Below are 18,694 nucleotides of genomic sequence, written 5' to 3'. Positions count from 1 at the left end.
AGCCCTTGCTGGGGGCCTTTGGAGCCACTTCCTGTCTGATCTGCCCCAGAGGGTAGGGCAGTTCCTCCCAGGAAGGATGGCACAGGCCTGGCTTCTCTTTGTTTCTAAGGCCCCAGATTCCAGAGCTTTCCAGGGCGCTGTGGCCGGTCCTGCTTCTTGGAGGTCTGATCCAGGCTGGGGCAGTGTGTTTTCTTCCTACCCTGGGCCAAGGCCACCTGTGGGGCCAGGTCTGACCCTCAGAACAGTAATAGACAACCTGCCCTGCTCAGTGGCCTGCCACTCTCTGGGTTGGGGCCAGACCTGCTCCAAGGACCACACTGGGGAGGGGCAGGCCACCATGCTCAGCTAGGAGCCTGTGCAGCTGGTTCTGGCTCTTGCCAGGAGGTTCCAGAGCTCCTGAATGTGCCCCAGTTTGGGTGTTGACTGCACACCACCAGAGCTGATTAAATCCCAGAAGGAAAACATGCCCGACTGTATTTCCTACTGGGTCCAGCAAGCCACGGGCAGCTTCCTGGGCCCCTGCCCACTGCCTGCTGCCCAGCAGGGAGGGGTGCCACCTGCAGCAGCTGGCTCCCCACTGGCTGAGTGGGTGCAGGTGGGTGGGCCCTTCTTTCTGCCCTCTAGGAGCAGCAGCCTGTTGTTCCCTGGGTCTTTCTGGAGGGGTGCTGTGAGACCCAGTGCCCCTTCCCTGGACCCTGTCAGGAGGCTGGCTGGGCAGCTGGTCTTACCTCCTATTTCCGGGGTGTGTGGATCTGCCAAAATCTATCCAGGCCCAGACGATCTGGGAACAGAGGGGGTAGTTTGGGGGCCGAGTCAAGACCATCAAATTGCTCCGCGGCTCTAGCTTCCAGGAGTCCAAGACCTGCCCCCACTCTCTGCTGCCCATTGCTTTGGTGCCCAGGGGGAGCCCTGTGGCCATGCCACCCCCCCAGTCCCCTGGCCAGCCGAGGCTGGGACTTGGCTCCATGCCTCCTTAAGGCCCCATGGGAGGCCATGTGCCCACCAGGGCCTACAAAGCTCCAATAATGGTTTTAATTTGTTGAACTTGTGTTTTATTCCATAAATTAGTCACTGTTTTATTTAACAGAATCAAGATATCCACAAACAATAGGCGAGTTCCAACTTGAACATTTTAATAAGACCGAAAAAAGTATATATTTTTGTGTCTGTTACAAACATATTTATGTAAATAGCCTGTGGGCCGCGGTCCAGGAGGAAGGCCGATGGGGAAGGGCCCTGTGCGCTGGGCCTGGGCTGGCCAGAGAGGCTTTGTGGTGGCAGATGACACCAAGCTGGGCTCTGAGGGGACAAGCTGCTCTGCTGTGGTCCCCAGGCAGCTGGCTGATGCTCAGATGTGCCAGGTGCAGTGAGGGGGATGAGTGTGCCCCAGGAACCAACTTCTTGATCCCTTCAGAAAAGTGGATGTCTTCCCTGTGGCAGGGTGTGGCAAGCCAGCAAGATGCTCTTCATCATGGAGGACAAGAGTGGCTCCACACATGTCCGCTCCCAGGGCCACCTGGAGGTCAGCTCGGGGCAGGCCCCACAGGATGATGAGGTTTGAAGAAGACCCTCAGGAGCGTCAGGATCGTGGGAGCCAAACGAGGAGCCGTTAGGTCTGCACTTTGGGCCAGGCCTTGTGGCCACTCCCTGGTGTCCAAGGGCACTCCCCGCCCCCACCATGGAGCCACCAGAGCCCGCAGCTCAGGCCCTGGCCCGTGGCTAGGGACCCAGGAACTAGCCCCCAGTTCTGCCATGAAGAGCCTCGAGCCGGATCCTCGCCAGCATCCGGACTAGATCGGGTACGCGCCGTTCCTGGCCTGGGCAGGTCCCTGCAGGAAGGAGGAAGGCGCTGAAGGAGGGGCTGCAGGATGACCCTGCCAAGCACTCACCCGGTAGCCCTGACTAGGACAGGGTAGGACGGGGCCTGAGCCTCACTGCTGGATGGCCCTACCTGAGGGTGCTCCTGAGCCTCAAGCCGGGTTTCAGGCAGGGCCCAGGATGGGAGGAGACCACTTTCCAGCAGGGCAAGTCTTGAGCCCAGGACAAAACTGGTCTGTCCCCTGTCTCCCCACTGGGCTTGAAGATGACCAGCACCCTCCTCCCTTCCCTTCACTGGCACATGGAGCAGGGCTTATTTGCACCACCCCACATAGCTGGGTCATGGCCAGCCGCTTGGGGGCGATTTTAAAAATAAAAGATAACTTGATGGATTTTTTTTCCAGTTTTTATTGAGTGAAAATGTCAAACCTTGCATCAGTCATGCAAAAAAAAAAAAAAAAAATCAAATAAATAAAACACATATATTAAATTTCTAATAGCACTAAATTCAAGTGGAAAAATATTCAGTTCTTAATAACCAGGTGCCGAGGAGACCAGATTCAAGTAATCAGAGCACGCGCTGTTCAGTTCGGTTTCACGTTCTGTGTTTTTTTTGTCTCAAAACCTCTCTATACATTTCTATATATCTATATATGTATATACATATAGATATATACACACATATGTGCATACATATTATTTTAATATTTATATATATACACATACATAGTTATAAAACATTAAAAAGAGCATTGGTGGATCAAGCATCATTTTCCCCACAGAAAGAAAATAAAACAAAAATTACACATTAAAATTCAAAATGAGCTAGCAATGGCTTATAGTCCTAGTGTGCAATATGAAGGTTACAAAAGGCTAGACTTCGCACTGTCGGCATCTTCGTTTTTCTTTTCTTTTTTTTTTAAATTTTTTGTTTGATTTTGCTACATTGAAAAAAAATTTTTTGTTTTTGTTTTTTTTCCTTTACAAAACTCCTTAGACAGAGTCCTGTGGTAGGTCAGAGAGTCTGGGCAAATGCTCAGCAGCAGCACGTGGTGCCCACAGGATTCAGGAGGCTCTGGTAGGGGCTGTTTAGAAATCAATTGACTTCCTGTTGAATCAGGTGCACTGTCTGACTGCTCCTCCCTCCCTGCTCCCTCTCCAGCTCAGGGGGTCCTGGCTTTCTAGCTGTGGGCAGCTGAGAGGACACACACACACACACACACACACACACACAGGAAAAAGAAAACCACTGTCCTTGAAGCCCTTTGGGGTGGGGGCTTCAGGGAGATAAGACTCTACCCCACCCCTCTAATGCCTGCTGGGCCTGTTCTTTTCCCCCAGCTGGAGGCCCCCTGGGGCCCTGAAGTGCAGAAGAGGGACCGAGGCTGGAGGGCAGCCTGCCCCGTCTGGGGACTGCAGCAGCCAGGTCAGGTGTGTTAGCCTGCCTTTAGCCCTGCACTGGGCTGACAGTCTCAGAACCTCCAGGAGGCGGGTTTGAAAAAGGGGTTGAATCTGGGTGGGTTGCACCAGCCTAGAAGCATCCCGAGCAAAATAAGAAGACAAACTGGGACAACAAGCAAGAAGCCCTCGAAGCCACACTCATAACCAACAGAGGAAAACCCCAATGTTAAATTAACTACAAACTCGTGTCAACAGTAATAGTCCATTTTTCTTGTCTCTACAAAATTCAAGTTAAAAGTTGGAATCACGCAGCTCCCATCAGTGCTAGTGTGAAGACGGACAGCCTCAAACTGCTAAGGCCTCTAAAATCAAAGCTAAACATCCCACGGGAGAAGTCGCACCCCCTTCTCCAAGCTCAGGCTGGTCCGCGGGGTGTGGCACTCGGCCGCCCGCTTTTGCTTGTCTTTTTTTTTTTTTTTTTCCTTTGCTCTACGTAGAATAATAACCTTTACAGGAAAAATACTGTACAACTTCTTGTATTTTTTTCCATTTTGAATATTAAAGCCCAAAACAGCCGCATCCTTCCTGTTTGCACCACCAGGGTGGCTGACACCCCAGCCCCCAAGGCTCCATTTGGGTGGGTTGGGACACAGCCTCTTTTTTTTAACGGGGTGAGGGTGGGGGACTGGGACAACCGCAGCCGGGGCAGGGGCAGGGGCGGCAGCCTGGCCCTGGAGCGCGGGGCAGCCGCACTGAAGGGCCCGCCTGCTGCTACCTTCAGATTTCCTCGATGTCCCTGTACTGTCACCCGTGCTGCCCGCCTTCCCCTGGGCAAGGGGGGAAGTCTTAGCTGCATTAAGGGGGCTCCCCCGGCCAGACGCTACAGGTGGCGGCCCCGCCCCCGGTGGCCGGTGGGGTCCCAGTGGCCTCCAGCGCCCGCCCCGGTCCTGAGCAAAGAGCTGGCGGCGGTCAGCGCGCGCCCGGGCGAGCACCTGCTGTTCCCTGAAGACCCCGCTCGGCGGGCAGGGGGCGGCGGCCTGTCCTCCGCCGCGGAGCTGCGCGTTCCGGGCGGGGCGGCCCGAGCACCAGAAGGGTCCCCGCCTCTGTCCTGAGACGGACTCGGGGTCCGGAAGCACCTGCGGGGCGCCCGGCGGGGCGGGCGAGCGGCTCTGTTCAGGGGCTTCACATGGAGACAGCGTTTCTTTAAAGAGCGCCAGGGACAGTGGGGACAGTGACGCCGCGGGAAGAGGCGCGCTAGGGCGACGCGGCGGCGGGCGCGGGGCCGGGGGCGCCCAGAGCCGCCAGCGCCGGGGTCCGCGCCCCCGCCTCGGCCGCCGCCTCGGGCAGCGACTCCTCCGAGTCGGTGCGCAGGTCCTCGTCGTCGTCGTCCTCGTCGTCCTCGTCGTCCTCGTCGTCGTCCTCTTCGTCGTCGTCCTCGTCCTCGGCCTCCTCCTCCTGCAGCTCCAGCTCCTCCTCTTCGTCCTCCTGCGAGGACTCCCCGGCGCCCGCGGCCGGGCCGGGGGCGGCGGGGACCTCCCGCGGCGCGGGGGCGGCGTCAGGCGGGCCGGGGTCGCCGGCGTCGCCGAGCGCCAGGCCCAGGCCGGCGGCGGCCGTCTGCAGGAAGAGCAGCGAGCCCCCGGGCTCGGCGGCCAGCGTGAGCGAGCCGTCCAGGCTGACGGGCGCGCCGGGCGAGGCAGCGGGCGGCTCGCCGCGCTCCTGCTTCTCGTGCTTGCGCTTGTGCGAGTCCATCTGCGACATGCCCACGACCGTGTGGCGGCAGCCCGGGTAGGTGCAGTGGAAGTGCGAGCACTTGAGCTTGTACTTGCAGTCCGGCACCGCGCAGTCGGCGCTCGAGCTGAACTGGCAGAAGCCCGCCGCGCTGATCACGTCCTGCTTGCCGTGGTGCTTGCGGTGCGCCGTGACCTTGGTGCTGTCGGTGCAGCGGAAGCGGCAACGCAGGCAGTGGAAGTGCGTGCTGGTGCCCGAGAAGGGGCAGTCGGCGAAGTGGCAGCTGAGCGAGGCCTTGAAGCGCTTGAAGTCGTCCAGCACCAGGTTGTCCACGCGGTCGTGGTGCTGCGCGTGCTTGTACATGTGCGTGCGCCCGCAGAACTTGTAGCCGCAGTTCTCACGCGTGCAGTGGTAGTGGGTGACCTTGAGCGAGAACTGGCAGGCCGTGTCCTTGCAGTCCTCATAGAGGTCGAAGCGCCGGAAGCCCTCCAGCATCATGCCCTCGTCCAGCATCTTGCGCGAGGAGGCCGTCTTCCGCCGCTTGCCAAAGGGCGACATGTCCTCGATGATCCAGAAGCGCTTTTTGGCACCGGAGGCTGTGGGCATGGAGATGGTGTTCCCTGGGGAAGGGGCACAGGGCAGTCAGTGCAGAAGGCTGCCTCTTTGGCCAGGGTCACACTCACACAGGGCCCTGACCCTGGTCTGGTGGCCAGGGCGCCTCTCCCCTCCCCCAGAACAGCAAAGGAGTCCCAGGCTTCCCTTGTCATCCAGACCTGCTGCGGACGGCCACACGTGCATCCCTGGGTGGCAGACCAACCAGCTTTGCCGGGATGCGGTGGCTGCTTCCTGACCAGTTTGGGTAGGAAGTGAGGACATGTCCTGGTGCTAATTGAAGCTGAAGGGAGAATCTAGGTCGCAGAGTGTAATTACCCAAGTTGGAGGGGGGCCAGGGCCCATCACACGCCTGCCTCTAATGAGGGACAGGCCGGCTCCTTTGCTGCCGCGGGCAAACCAGTTCCCCGGGCTGCCTGCCTGTCTGCAGGGGGACCTGCCTACTCACAGCCGGGATGCCAAGTGCCCTAGGCCATCTGGGGCTGTAACTACCCTGAGGAGCACCTTCTCCTTGGTACCAGAAGGCTCTTTAAGGTCTTAAGGTTTCTGCCCCTAGTGGGCCTCCTAGGCCAGGCCTCAGGAACTAAATACCAAAAAGATACCAACCCCCTGCTCAGAGTCTCCTCCCTGGGCCAGACCTAGACAAGGGCTTAGCTAGAGGACAGGCACCCAATCAGTGCCCAGGCTGGCCCAGAATGCTTCCCAGGACTTAGGAGCCCACTGCCAAGGGCTTGCTTCCTCACCCTTTTCAGAAGGCACCCACTGGCTACACAGGGGGGAGGCAGCACTCCCCAGAAATAAGGGACCCAAGGCCCCAGACCCACCAGAGGGGGGCACCCTCCAGGCTGCTCCCTGTGCTGGCCGAGGGCCATGGCCCTTCTGAGTCTGCCAGAATGCCTGGCCACCGCTCTGTCCACCAAATTACTGCCTTGCCGATTTGGAGAACAGGCCCAGTCACCCACCCTTGGCAGATGAAAAGAAACTGAGGGCTGGAATGGGGTGGGGGCACTAGGCAGGGGCCACAGGAGAGCCTCAGGCCTGGAAATCCACCAGGGATGATGTGTTCGTGGGTCTGAAGTCACAGGGTGACAGCTCTCAATGGGCAGAACCCAGGTACTTACTGCCACAGCACAAAGCCATGCTCAGGCACAGTGTGAGGTGACAATGCACGGAAGGTGGTGTGCCGTCTGCAAGGTGAGGGGCCAGCAGACCCTCCCCGTGGGACCCCAGATATGGACCCAAGGTGAGGCCACCCTGAGCAGCCAGCTAGAATCTGGCGTGCCTACTCTGGGCTGACCAGTTGCTGAGCAGGGGCAAATGGCTGGCAGCAATGCTCTGGTCTGAGTAGGAGTCACAAGGAGCTGTCTTTGGGATAGGAGCCAGGCTTTCTGGTCTCAGGAGTGCTTGGCCATCAGGATGCAGGGTGGCCCTGTCCTTGACTGAGCTGGCCACAGAAAAGGGTCAGGTCCTGGACAACAGTCTCAAGGATCGGGTGGGGTGACAGATACTGCTAAGAATGTGTGTGTGAGTTACCTGCGGCGTCCTGAACTAGGGGGACGTCACTTTTTACTGGAGTTGGAGTGGCAGTGACAGGCGGGAAGCTGGGCGGGCTGCTGATGGGGTGGGCCAGGCCGCGACTGGCTCCCAGAGTGGCACTGAGCAGAGAGTATGAGAGACAGGACGGAGAGAAGAGGCATGGGAGGGGGGGGAGGGGCGGCCGGAGAGCAGCCGGCGGGAAGGGTGGAGTCAGGGGGGGCCGTGGGGCCCCACGGGCGGCCTCGTCACCAGTGGCAGCAGGAGGAGGAAGAGGAGGAGGAGGAGGAGCCGGGCCGCCTGGAGAGGGTGGAGAAAAGCAGAGAAAAAAAAAAAAAAAAAAAAAGAACCAAAACAAAGAACAAACAAACAAAAAGAACCAAAATGAGAAACCAATGGTGGAGCAGGTGGGAGACACTGGACAGAGGAGCAGAGAGAGGAACGAGAGGAGGGAGGCCGCAGGCCGGCTGTGAGCTAGCGGTCAGGGCGGGCCTGGCAGGCAGGCGCCTCTCTTGGACCCCAGGCCCAGGCTGCAGTGGGCCAGGGCCTGAGCAGGGCCAGGGCCTGAGGGGGGCCAGGGCAGGCAGGAGGGCTGGGCTGCACTGCCTTCCTGGAACTCTGGAGGACAGGCCCAGGCTCCTCTCCTGGAAACTGAAGCACAAGGCAGAGTGCTGGGGAGGTGCAGGATGGTGGAGGTGGCCTCAGTATCCCACATCCCACATACCAGCTGGTCCACTGCACACCAGCCCGTCCTCCTCAGGGCCACCTCACTGTGAACCTTGTGTCCAGGATGGACACGGCAAAGCGGGGCTGGAGGCAGGGGTCCTGCGCTCACCTGCCGCTGTGCTCTCGTTGCCCACGGGGGTGCTGGAGCAGCTGCGATCCATGGTAGAGGACTCGGAGGAGGCGGCACCCGGGCTGCAGCCGGTGTAGTCCATGCCCTCATCTGTCTCAGCATCCATCAGGCTTGGGGGGCCCTGGGAGGAAGCAGGGTGCCTGAGGAGCTGCCTGCCGCCTTCACTAGGGGCAGCAGGGCCTCCCGGGGTTGGTGGAGCCACCCATAGGCCTGCTTGAGGCACTCACCTGGGAGGGGGGCACGCGATCAAAGTTCTTCCCGAGCATCCTGCGCATGTGCTTCCGGGCGTGGGAGGTCATCTGGTGCTTCAGGAGGAAGGAGAACTGGCAGCCCTCCCGGATGCAGTGGAAGTGGCTGTTCACCTGGTTGTACTTGCAGCCTGTGGACACGGCCGCACCTGCATAAGCCTCCCCAGCCAGCCAATGCTCACAGCCAGTGTGTGTTGAGCACTGTTCTGGGCACAGGGAGTGATCGACAAGGCCAGTGGCATGTGCACCCTGATCTGCATTTCTCCGAGGAAAGCTTACAATTAGCCACCTGCAGGAAGTCCAAGGCTACGAAGGCTGTCCAGACCCACTCCCTGCCCACATACTGTGGGAAGGAAACCTAGTGGGCCCTGTCCACAGCATGCCACCTGTCCCAAAAACCTTCTCTGGGGACCTGGGCTGGTGGGTGTGGCAGCCAGCCTCCACCCTGCCCCCATGTCTCTCCTTTGCTCCAGGCTGAGAACAAACAGAACAGGTGGGGCCAAAACAGCATCAGCTGAGGGCAGGTGAAGGCCTGCCCGTCACCATGGCACCGAGCTGGCCAGGTGTCTTATATCATCCCCCGGCTTTGTTTGGCCCCAGCTACCACCAAGAACACCAAAAGTTGAGTAAATAATGGCAACTTCAGAATATCCTGACATCTGTAAACTGAGCCCCGTAACAGCATGGACTTCTGAGTGTTGACACCTGTCACCATGGTTACCAGCCCTCTCCTGGCCATGAATCCTTTTTGAATTAATACTTGAAGGAAAGATTTGTTTCCTTTCTTTTCTGGCAGTTGATGAGTATCTTGCCCTTCCTCTGTGGAAGGGCCTGCCTGCAGCCTCCCTCTGCCACCAGCCCCTGAAACCATGACCACAGGCCACAGCCAGCCTGGCCTGCAGCCCGCAGCCCAGGTGTCCATGCTGACACCTTCTCCTAGCTTTCCTTCAGCTTCCAGTCTATTCCCAGGGAGATTCCCATCCCAGTCTATTCCTGATGATTCCCATCATCAACAGGCCTATGAACACGGGGCTCCATCCTGAGGCAGGAGGGTGGGCTTTGCTCTCTGCCTGCTGACCCTAGAGCCCCAATCCCATTGGGCATCCCCAGAAGGAGGCCCTGTTCCCTGTGGGGCTCAGATCTCAGCATCTATCACCAAGCTCAGGGCTGCGGGTGACCTCTTCTTCCCAGACCCATGGCTACTTCCTTCCTGAGTCTCCTGCCAATCAGATTCTCCAGCTGAGCCCACACATCTTTGCCAGGTTTCCAGCACCAAGTTTAATGCCAGCACATACCAGACACTCAAAAACTCTTAGCTGCTGCCACTGTCACCACTCCTGTGTCCCCGCAATAGCACTGGCACACAGCTGTTTTTCAGTAAATTACTGCTGAGTGAACGAACAAACAATGGCACATTTTAAACAAAACCCTACAGTTGAAGCTATGGAAAGCAACCCAGGGCTAGTGATTTCCAAACCCCTGAGAAGCTCACCTGCGTGCCCTCTGGAAAGGGGAAAAGAATCAAGCTGAGCCCTGAGTGCCGGCAGTGAGGCTCCAGGGCATCCTGCTTGCATGGAGGAGGCCAGAGTGACTCTCGTCCTCTTCCCTGGGATGTTTTAGGTTTGACACCTTGTGAATTTGACAACTGGCCTGTACCTGCTAGAAGTCCCTACCCACCCTGGCTTAGTACCTAGCCTGCCGCACTCCTCACGCTTGGTGAAGTATTTGAATCCGTTGGCTGCCCGCCGCTCAGCTTTCTCATGCTTCTTTATGTGCCAGGGCAGCTTGGTGGTGATGTTGGTGACGAAGTAGCAGCCAGTCCGGAGGCAGTGGTAGTGTCCACGCATCCGGAACTCACAGTGCTGCAGGGAAGCACAGGAAGATCAGGACGGGTGGGGATTTGTGTGGGCTGCTGCCTGAACTGGGACTCTGGGCTGTGGCAGGCCCTTGGCACATGTGTTCTTCCACACCCAGAATCAGAAAATGCAATCTTGTAAAGAACTTTCACATGTCAAAAAGCAGCATGTCCCTCTGTCATTTCACTAAGCATCCTATTTAGTTATTTTGCCATCCTTCAATGCCACCCAGAGCAGACATCACTAATCTATCCCAGTCATCTTCCCTTCATAGCTGGACCTACCTAGGTAGGCACCACTAATCCATCCAGCCAGTCTTTTCTACACACCCAGACCTCTGCTCTGAGTCCTCAGGTAGCCCCTATCTTGGGGATAGGCCTTTAAAGTGAATTTTATCTGCTCTTCCTGTCTGGGCATGGACAGTTCTTTTTATCTATCCAATGTGCCAATTTAGAAATTTTATGCATCTGGAGAAAAGAGAAATAGCCAATTTCAAGATGGGTAAGAATGATCTTAAGTACAACAGCAGCAGCATAGTGTTCAGTTGCCACTGGGGGTTAGGACTAAAATGATAGACCTTACCAACTTAGTACCAATCTGGACCCCAGCCCAGGGGCCTCCAGGGGCCTAGGAGCAGACAGTGTCCCTTCCAGGGTCTGGTGGAAGCCAACTTAAAAAGGGTGCAAAAAGCAGAGTCTCTGCCAGGAGGAGCTGGTCCCAGGCCCTGTGGCTCCCCTGCCCCCACAGTTGGGCGGCCCGCTGTGCTGACCTGGTTGGGACAGAGACACTGCAGGGAGTAGTAAGCAAACTGGTCTCGCACGTTCACCAGGCTGTTGTTGGGGTTGATGTGGTCCAGGCAGTGAGACTCAGCCTTGCCGGAGGTCTTGCAGACATACTTGCAGTTCCCAAAGAGGCAGTGGAAGTGGAACTTGTTGGCGTACTTGCAGTCTGTCGCGAGGCAAGGGTCGCTGCAAGGAAACCACAGCCCAGAAGGTCACTGGTGTTCCCAAGCCCTCCCTGCTGTGTTGGGGTTCACTCCTCTGTCACCAGTGGTACAATCAAGAGAAATGTCCCCAGATTGCCCTCCTGCTTAGCAGGACGATTCAACCAGAGACTACAGATCCCAGCATGCATCCCTGCCTCCTTTTAGGAGTTCTGCCTGGTGCACAGGGATTGCAATATGCAGGGTGCCCAGAGCGTTGCATGCTGGGACACGTAGTTTCCACGGCCACACCTCGGGATTATAGATAAGGATGGCTGCAATAACTTCTTGGAAATGAAAATAAGGGATGGTGCTGCCAGCCCTGGCAGGATGCCATCAAGGGCCTGGCTGGCATGGCATGGCACTGATTTGGATGTGGTTGACTGACAGGCTGCAGATGGGTGGGTGGCCCTACCAGGAGTGCTGCTACCAAGGACCTCCGTAAGTGGGAACGTGTGTCAGGGCCTGCTGAGGCTCACAGCTGATGGCACTCCCTAGGGTCAGCTGAGGCCTATGATACCCACCTGCTCAGAGACCTAGGAGCCAGGGGAGTGGTAAGGGATGGTGGGTGGGCATGGGCGGGGAGTACTGGGCCATCCCCTATGACTGGCCTGCTTGGGAGGGCAGAGGAGTGGAGCAGGTCCCTACCTGGGAGCCCTGCTTCCCATGCTGCAGGGGGCTATGGGAGGACGAGGGGCTCTAGCTTTTGACTTGCCTGCACTGGCCAAGGAGCGCAGCCCTGGTGGGGGCTCTGACAGCAACCAGGAAACTAGGAGGGCACCACTTTTGGGGGGGCGAGGGGGAGGGACGGAGAGGAGTCTGTCCCCTTCCAAATCACGGGCCCAGCCCCAGGTGCTCAGAGAGGGAGGACAGTTGCCACTCAGGCGGTATAAATAATCCAATTTATTACTTTTATTGAGAACAGGAAGCCGCACACATTACGATACAAAGTCACCGTTCTCGCCGCAAGGAGCCACCACCATTCAGTGAGAAAGGTCCCTTCCACCCGAGACTCAGGCCACTATGCAGGGGGTGCAGGCCTGGGAGGGGCCTAGCCCATCACACCCACCTGTGACTTCCCCGGCCCTGCAATCTCAGCAGGTTCGAGCCACTGAAGAGGCCAGCGAGGGAGACCCTCCCTGTTGGGCCAGGAGACCTGAGAATCCACTCTCAGCCCATCCCAACTGGTCCTGGGGACCACTGCTGCTACCCGCCACCCGCTGGCTGCTTGGGATGGGCAGAGAGGTGGCGCAAGCATAGCATCTTTGGCTAGAAGGATGTGGCCCGGAGGCCGTTTCCCAGAGGGTGGGGACATCCAGTGTTAACTCTGCACGGTGAGGAACAGGGCCTCCTCCTGCCCTTGCCACACCCACTCCCAAGACGCTCGGGGACGGGGCGCCCGGCTCATCGAGGGACTCACTTCTCCTGGAACTGGAGGAATCCGGGTTTGACCTGGGGCTTGGCATTCTCTAGAGAAGTCGTCGCCAAGGGTGAGGCGGGTAGGTGAGGCACTGATGCGGGAATCTGAGGCATCTGGGGTATGGTGGAAGCCAGCTGCTTCCAGGCGAGCAGGGTGGGGGTGGAGGGCACCGAGGCCGGGCTGGGAGCAGGTCCCTCCAGACAGGTCCCGGGGACTGTGGTGCCAGGAGGTGCCGGCGGGGGTGAGGGTGCCAAGGAAGGTTTGGTCTCAGCAACAGAGGCCGGGAAGGAAGCCTCTGAGCTTCCTTTCACTGTTCCGCCCTCCGTCCGGAAGTGGAAGCTAGAAGGGGCAGGAGAGGTCACGTCAGGTGGGGAGCTAAGAGGCCCGCTGCAGCCCAGCCCCTCCCTGGCTGCCTGTGCACAGGAGCTGCAGGTGTGGTGTGACCCCATCCTAAGACCAGGGCCCAGCACAGGGACCTCATGCTCAGCAAGCTCTCCGTGATCCCGCCAAGACAGGAAGCCTCAGGACAACTGCTGCGCCCTAGCTCTGGGCTTGGCCCTAACTCCGTCTTCCTACCTGTGCCCTGCCTCTGCCCAGGCGGTCCCCTCCCTGGGTATATGTGTGAGAATAGGCCCTGCCTCACGAAACCTGCTCTGACTATTCAGTAGGCTCCTGTGCAGGCCAGCGGCTGGGACAAGAAGCCCACGTGGTGAGAAAGGCCTGGTGTGGGGCTCAGGGCACAGAGATCTGTCTTGAAGGCTTACAGGTTTTTAGTGAGTTACAAGTAGTGGCTGGGCTCGCTGCTTTTAAACTCCATGGCATTCACAGATTCATTTTGCTGTTCTGGGTCAAAGGGACTCAAGATGTCACAGTGGAATGAGAAAGGCCTTTGCCCTGGGTCTCTACCCTGGGTCCACACTGAGTCTCTGGCCACTCTGCAGGGGCACCTAGGGCATGCTGCCAGCCCCACAGGTCCTGGCTTGGGAGCAGCTGGCGCTGGGGTATTGGGTGGGGCCCTGGCAGGGCTCTCTGGACACAGCTGGCTGGGGGCTGAGGGTGTGGAAGGAAGACCGGAAGCCCATCCTCCTTTGGGCACTTCCCTCCTGAGGAGCCAGCCGCTCTGTGGTCTGGTGGGAATTGCAACAGGCTGTGTGGTATCCAGCCCCACAGAGCCCTGAGCGAGAGATGACAGGGCCCCCAGGTCCCCACTCACTTTGCATGCTTGATGGCCCCGTCCAGGGTGCTGAAGAGTGCACCACACTCCTCTACCACGCAATGGAAGTGTGCCTTGTGGAGGAAGTCACACTGGGCATCGCAGAAGTCCTTGGTACCAAACCTAGCCAAATGAGCCAGCAGGGAGGAGGCTCCAGTTAGAGGTGGGCTGCTGCTGGCCACCAGGCAGGCTGCTGGGGCCACTGCCAGCCCTCCCTCCCTCCCTCCCTGCTCTCAGGCAGCTCCTCACCTGCGTAGGTACACTCTCCAGGGCTCTGAGAGCTTCTCCTGAACCACAGCCTTTGCAGCCTTGCCCAGGAAGGGTGAGGACTCTGCAGTGGGGCTCCCCTCTGCTTCTGTCTTGAGGCTTAGCAGGCTGCCGAGGCTGGGGTTGCCCTGAGACATCTGTGGAGACAGAGGCCAAGCTTGGCTCTGGGAGCCTCAGGACAGACATGCTGCTCTGTGACCACCAGAGCACTCCAGGCAGGGAGGAGGGAATCTGTGGCCCCCCCTGGGCTCCAGCTAGAGAAGGGCCCTGCCTGGACAGCTGGGGGCCTGGCCTGAAGGCGCAGGGCCTCTCCAAGCAATCCCGTGCTGCTGGAGCCGCTGCTCTCCCTGAGGCCGCCACTCAGGGTGCGCACTGTGGCCCATCTTCCCCAGACTTCGTGGCTCCCTGGTTATTTTCCTGCCAGAAGGTTTTTCAAAGGAAGTGCAGGAGGAGGAGGGATGGGGGAACCCCTATGAATTCCTTGAGAACAAGAGAAGGCGCACAAAGGAGGTGTGGGGAGGGAGGGAGACTCATGGGGTGAGAGCAGACAGCTGGGGAGGGGGGTCAGCCCACAGGCTCCCCAGGAAGGAAGAAGGCGTGCAGTGGGCAGTGGCCAGAGGAGTGATGAGAGCAAGAGAGCAAGCAGGAGAGGAGAGGAGGTAGCAGGCTCCTGCCTGCCAAGTGCCCAGCTGGGACCCCACCCCACGAGGTCCAGCCTGGGCCAGCTCCCTCTTCAGCCCCATCACTGTGTACAGTAACCAAATTAATCTTGCTGCAGTCAAGTTTATCATGTGAAGGGGAAAAATATATTTGAGATGATGTATAATTTACAAAGACCCTGCATTATTTAAAATAAATATTCCAGAGCGACCTCTCCGGAAGGCGTCCGAGACCATTACTCAACCCGAAAAGTGGAAATTGATGCTCTGCTCCCACTTTAGTCCCCCCTCCCTGACCCCTTTTTAAACAAACAAAAAATATATAAAATAAATAAATAACATTAATAACTAAGGGTGAGAGAAGTTAGAGGGCTCCGGAAAAGCTTTTGGAGCCCTCCATCTGAAGGAAAAAAAAGGTGTCAGAGGCTGGAATATATTTCTTCAGCCAGTTCATTAAATTAATTTGTAAGCAGTGGCTCTGAAATTATATTCGATGAAAAATGGCCTCAAAATTTAAATGGTACAAACTCATCTTATTAGAGGGAAAACATTAAAAAACAAACACATCCCCCCCACCCCCCAGCACAGCTTTAATTTCTTGGGGTGGGGGAGCAGGAGGCGTGTGATGGATGGTTCTTACCTTATTCATAAGCGAGGATAAAAGAGATGAATTTGCCGGGGCTGCGTGGCCATTTGATTCATTACTAGAACACACAAACCAAGGGGCTTTCAGCTCCGACGTCCGTGGGACCAACCCAGAGGCCTACCCGCCCCCAGCCCTGCCTGCTGCAGCTGCCTGGCAGGAGGTGGGCTCTGCACAGGAGGGCGAGCTGACACCCAGGGTCCAGCCCAGGGTGCTTGTCAAGGGCTTCTCTCTCCGGCAGCACCTCACCTGGATTCCTTTACAGTCAGGTCTAGACTGCGGTCTTGGGAGGCCTCAAGAGGGCCTGGGGTGCCAGCGTTCTCACCCGGCTCCAGCTTTACCTGGGCTGGAGGGAACCTGGCAGGGGTGGCCTGCTGCCCGCTTCCTGCAGGAGAGGGGAGGGAAGATGGGGTCAGAGGGGCCCAGGATTCACATGGGCACAAACCCTATTCCCCACAAAAGGAGGGCAGCAGCCTGGTAGGCCAGGGGTCTGGGGAGGCCTCACTGCTGGTCAGCAATTCTCCCTGCTGACGTGATCACTTGAGACGCTTACCCCTGTGTGGCAATTCTTCAAGTGATAATTATTGCAAAATTATGTCAAAGTTGGCCTGGCTCAGGGCCTCCTGGAGAAGGGCGGGAGGCTGAGGAGGGGGCTGGGGCGGGTGCAGGGGCCCTTCGTTTTCCTCACCAACTGTCACAGTCGATTTGTGGGGCTGCCGTTTAAGCTTTTATTAAAGACTCTGTTAATGCTGAGGGAAAGTGGCAGATCTGGACAGAGCGGCCCCTCCTTGGTCCCTGGCCTGCTGTTGCCGGGGAGACAGCCTGCCTGCACTGAGCATGCCCAGAGAGGGCATCTGCTGTGTCAGGTCTACCGAGCTGACGGCCAATCAGCAAACTGTGTGACCTCGCCCGTCAAGCTGTCCAGGGCAGGGGCTCAAGGCCTGGCCAGGATGGGTCTGAGGGGAAGCTGGGTGGGAAGACGCTGTAGGAAGCCGAGCAGATCAGGGGCAAAAGAAGCTGACAGGAAGGTGTTCACTGGGCCCAGCTCCACAATCCCCAAGTGACTGAAATATTAATCTGCCCCAAGGCGCTACAGCTGACAGGACTGCTTCAGACTGCAAGTGGCATTTTATTAAAAATACAGGAAAATGGCTCCCTCCCCTGCGCCTGACCTTTCTTTTGCGGGGGAGGGGAAGGAGACTTTTGTAGGAAAAAGAAAGTACTTGACAGCTTGGCCACTGAGCCCAGGGTGGCCTTGGAGGGCTCAGTTCTTGGTTGGGGGTGTGGCCAGGGAGTGGAAGGTGGGGCCTCTAAACTGCCCCCTGGGAGCTGAGTGCCCCACCAGGGACCTGAAAGGGTTCTCAGCCTTCAGAAGTCCACACCCCAGCGGCTCCTGAAGTCATTTACGCCCAGTCACAGGAAAACAGGCCTGGCTCCCTATCCTCCAGGGCTAGAACTCTCAAGGAGGTGTGGGCAGAGTCCCAAGCTGGGACGAAGGGACCCTCTGTCTGTCCTGGCCAGTTCCAAGATGGTCTCAAATGGGAGCAGAGTATCCGGACCTGGCAGCCAAGGTGCTGAGGACCATCTCAACTTTGTCATTTTCAGCTGTGTGATGGGGACAGGCCACCCCACTGCTCCATCAGCACCACAGGACGGGGCTGGCTTCCACTTCCTCCTGCCTGTGTGTCCCCAGCACCCACTCAGTGATAGCCCTAGGCAGCACCCAGCAAGCACCAAGGGTTGTTGAGTGAATGAATGAGCCACCTCCTGGATGGAGCTGAACACTTCTCAAGGGCTCAACTAAGACAAATTCCCAGACGGGGAAGCAAAGGGAGAGGAGCCAGGGAAACCAGGAGAAAGAAGGAAGCAAGGAAAGGAGGAAGGAGGGGGCCACCCTGTAGCAAGCCAGTGCCAGACCAGAAGAAGCCACTCTTGGCTCCAGGCCACACTGTCCATCAGGGAGCACTGGCCAGTGCGCCTGCTTAAATGAGTCACACTGCAACCCAGTGCCTCTTCACCCTGACCAGCTGGGCACTCCACAGCCACCTGGCTAGTGGCTGCCATGCTGAATAGCGTGGGGTGGGTTTTCCCCATGTAAGTTCTGCTGGGGGAAAGCTGCAGAGGCGTCCCTCGGCCTGGAGGGCTGTCCAGGTATGAGGTGCAGTCACCCTGCCACTGTGTTGGACCTGTCCCCCTCCAGGTCATCTGGAGGAGACTCAAGAGGAGAAGGGGGCCCGGGACAGCTCTCCTCAGGGACTCATCTGTGATGTGGGAGGTGAGAACACAGCGAGCCAACAGAATGCAGAGGAGCCCAGGAGGGAGGGCCTACTGTTCCCGCCTCAGGAGAAACAGGCGAGAACTCCCCGGGCAGGGGCCCAGGTGGGGCTCTGAGGAGGAAATACACAGGAGGGAGGCAGAGACCAGGCAGAGAGGGGGCACTGCTTGGTGCAAGACTGGAGGGTGGAGATCAGACAGACGGCTCCCCCGCACCACCCTACTCTGCTCTGCAACAGGAGTGCAGGGACGGAGCCTCTGGGACCCAGAAGGTGCTTGCTTCCTGGGCAGGGCCTGGCCTGCTCACCTGGGTCAAAGGTGGCAGAGGGCTTGAGGGCAGCTGCGGCCAATCTGGCCATCATGGGTGAGATGAGGCCCTTGCTCGCAGAGATTCTCTCCATGATGGAGGCAGGGGGCACCGGGACAGAGGTGGCAGTCGCCAGGGCCGAATCTCCAGCTCCCGAAGCCACCAAGGTAGGTGTGTCAGGGGTTGCTGAGGCTGCTGCCCCAGATGACATGGCACCCAGGAGGCCAGGGGCACCCACAGGCAGGGAGGTGCTCCCACGGCCAGGAAGAAGGGGGAAGTAGGGTGCGGTGGTGGGCAGGCCCGAGTTGGAGAGGGCCAGTGCCAGGGGGATGGAGCCTGGCAGGCCCTGGGGCATCAGCCCCTGGATCTTGCTGCTAGGAGGCTTGGTGGCACTGGGTGTGCCCTCGGTGGTGGCAGCGGCAGTGGCCAGGGACGCAGAGGACTGTTGGCTGGTGGGGGAGGCGCTCAGGCTGGAGTTCTTGCTGCTCAGGGCAGAGAAGTCCACCAGGTCGTCGTTGCTGGACTCCTCGGGCTCCGTGTCCTTGGCGCCCAGCAGCGAGGGTGGCAGCCCCAGCACGCCCGAGGAGCGGACATGCCGGCGCTCGTGCTTGCGCTTGTGCGAGGTCATCTGGCTGGTGGAGGTGAAGGTGAAGCCGCAGCCGGCGCGGATGCAGTGGAAGTGGTTGGTGGCCTTGCTGTACACGCAGCCCTCGTACCTGCACTCCTCGTACTTGTAGAACTTCTTGAACCCGTCCTTGGCGTAGGCGTCGTCCTTGATGTGGTAGCTCTTGTGCTTCTCGATGTCACACTTGTTCTTGAAGGTGAACGTGCAGCCAGGACGCCTGGATGGGACATTGGGGGTCTGTCATGGGGCACT

At 58.4% G+C, this 18,694-nt stretch overlaps 1 protein-coding gene across 7 annotated transcripts in view; it reads right to left on the bottom strand.

Moving 5' to 3' along the window:
- Positions 1 to 2,289: 2,289 nt before the first annotated feature.
- Casz1 (castor zinc finger 1) overlaps positions 2,290 to 18,694 on the bottom strand; it is a 143,003-nt gene continuing 126,598 nt past the window's right edge. For 6 of the 7 annotated variants that reach the window (XM_076861316.2, XM_076861312.2, XM_076861315.2 and 3 more), the window contains 12 exons: positions 17,818 to 18,659; positions 15,486 to 15,621; positions 15,234 to 15,297; positions 13,917 to 14,071; positions 13,668 to 13,790; positions 12,455 to 12,793; positions 10,822 to 11,020; positions 9,887 to 10,058; positions 8,176 to 8,327; positions 7,928 to 8,069; positions 7,093 to 7,392; positions 2,290 to 5,567 (listed from right to left, as the gene is read on the bottom strand). In XM_076861316.2, coding sequence (XP_076717431.2) covers positions 4,474 to 5,567; positions 7,093 to 7,392; positions 7,928 to 8,069; positions 8,176 to 8,327; positions 9,887 to 10,058; positions 10,822 to 11,020; positions 12,455 to 12,793; positions 13,668 to 13,790; positions 13,917 to 14,071; positions 15,234 to 15,297; positions 15,486 to 15,621; positions 17,818 to 18,659 — 3,718 coding nt within the window. In that variant the 3' untranslated portion in view covers positions 2,290 to 4,473. The remainder of the gene's footprint in view (positions 5,568 to 7,092; positions 7,393 to 7,927; positions 8,070 to 8,175; positions 8,328 to 9,886; positions 10,059 to 10,821; positions 11,021 to 12,454; positions 12,794 to 13,667; positions 13,791 to 13,916; positions 14,072 to 15,233; positions 15,298 to 15,485; positions 15,622 to 17,817; positions 18,660 to 18,694) is intronic. The other variant, XM_076861317.2, reaches the window with a different exon arrangement.

The sequence above is a fragment of the Callospermophilus lateralis genome, chromosome 7 (genome assembly GCF_048772815.1).
Source record: "Callospermophilus lateralis isolate mCalLat2 chromosome 7, mCalLat2.hap1, whole genome shotgun sequence".
NCBI classification, from domain to species: domain Eukaryota; kingdom Metazoa; phylum Chordata; class Mammalia; order Rodentia; family Sciuridae; genus Callospermophilus; species Callospermophilus lateralis.
The sequence above is the reverse complement of the archived record's forward strand: the minus strand, read 5'-3'. Positions and strand labels throughout refer to the sequence as shown.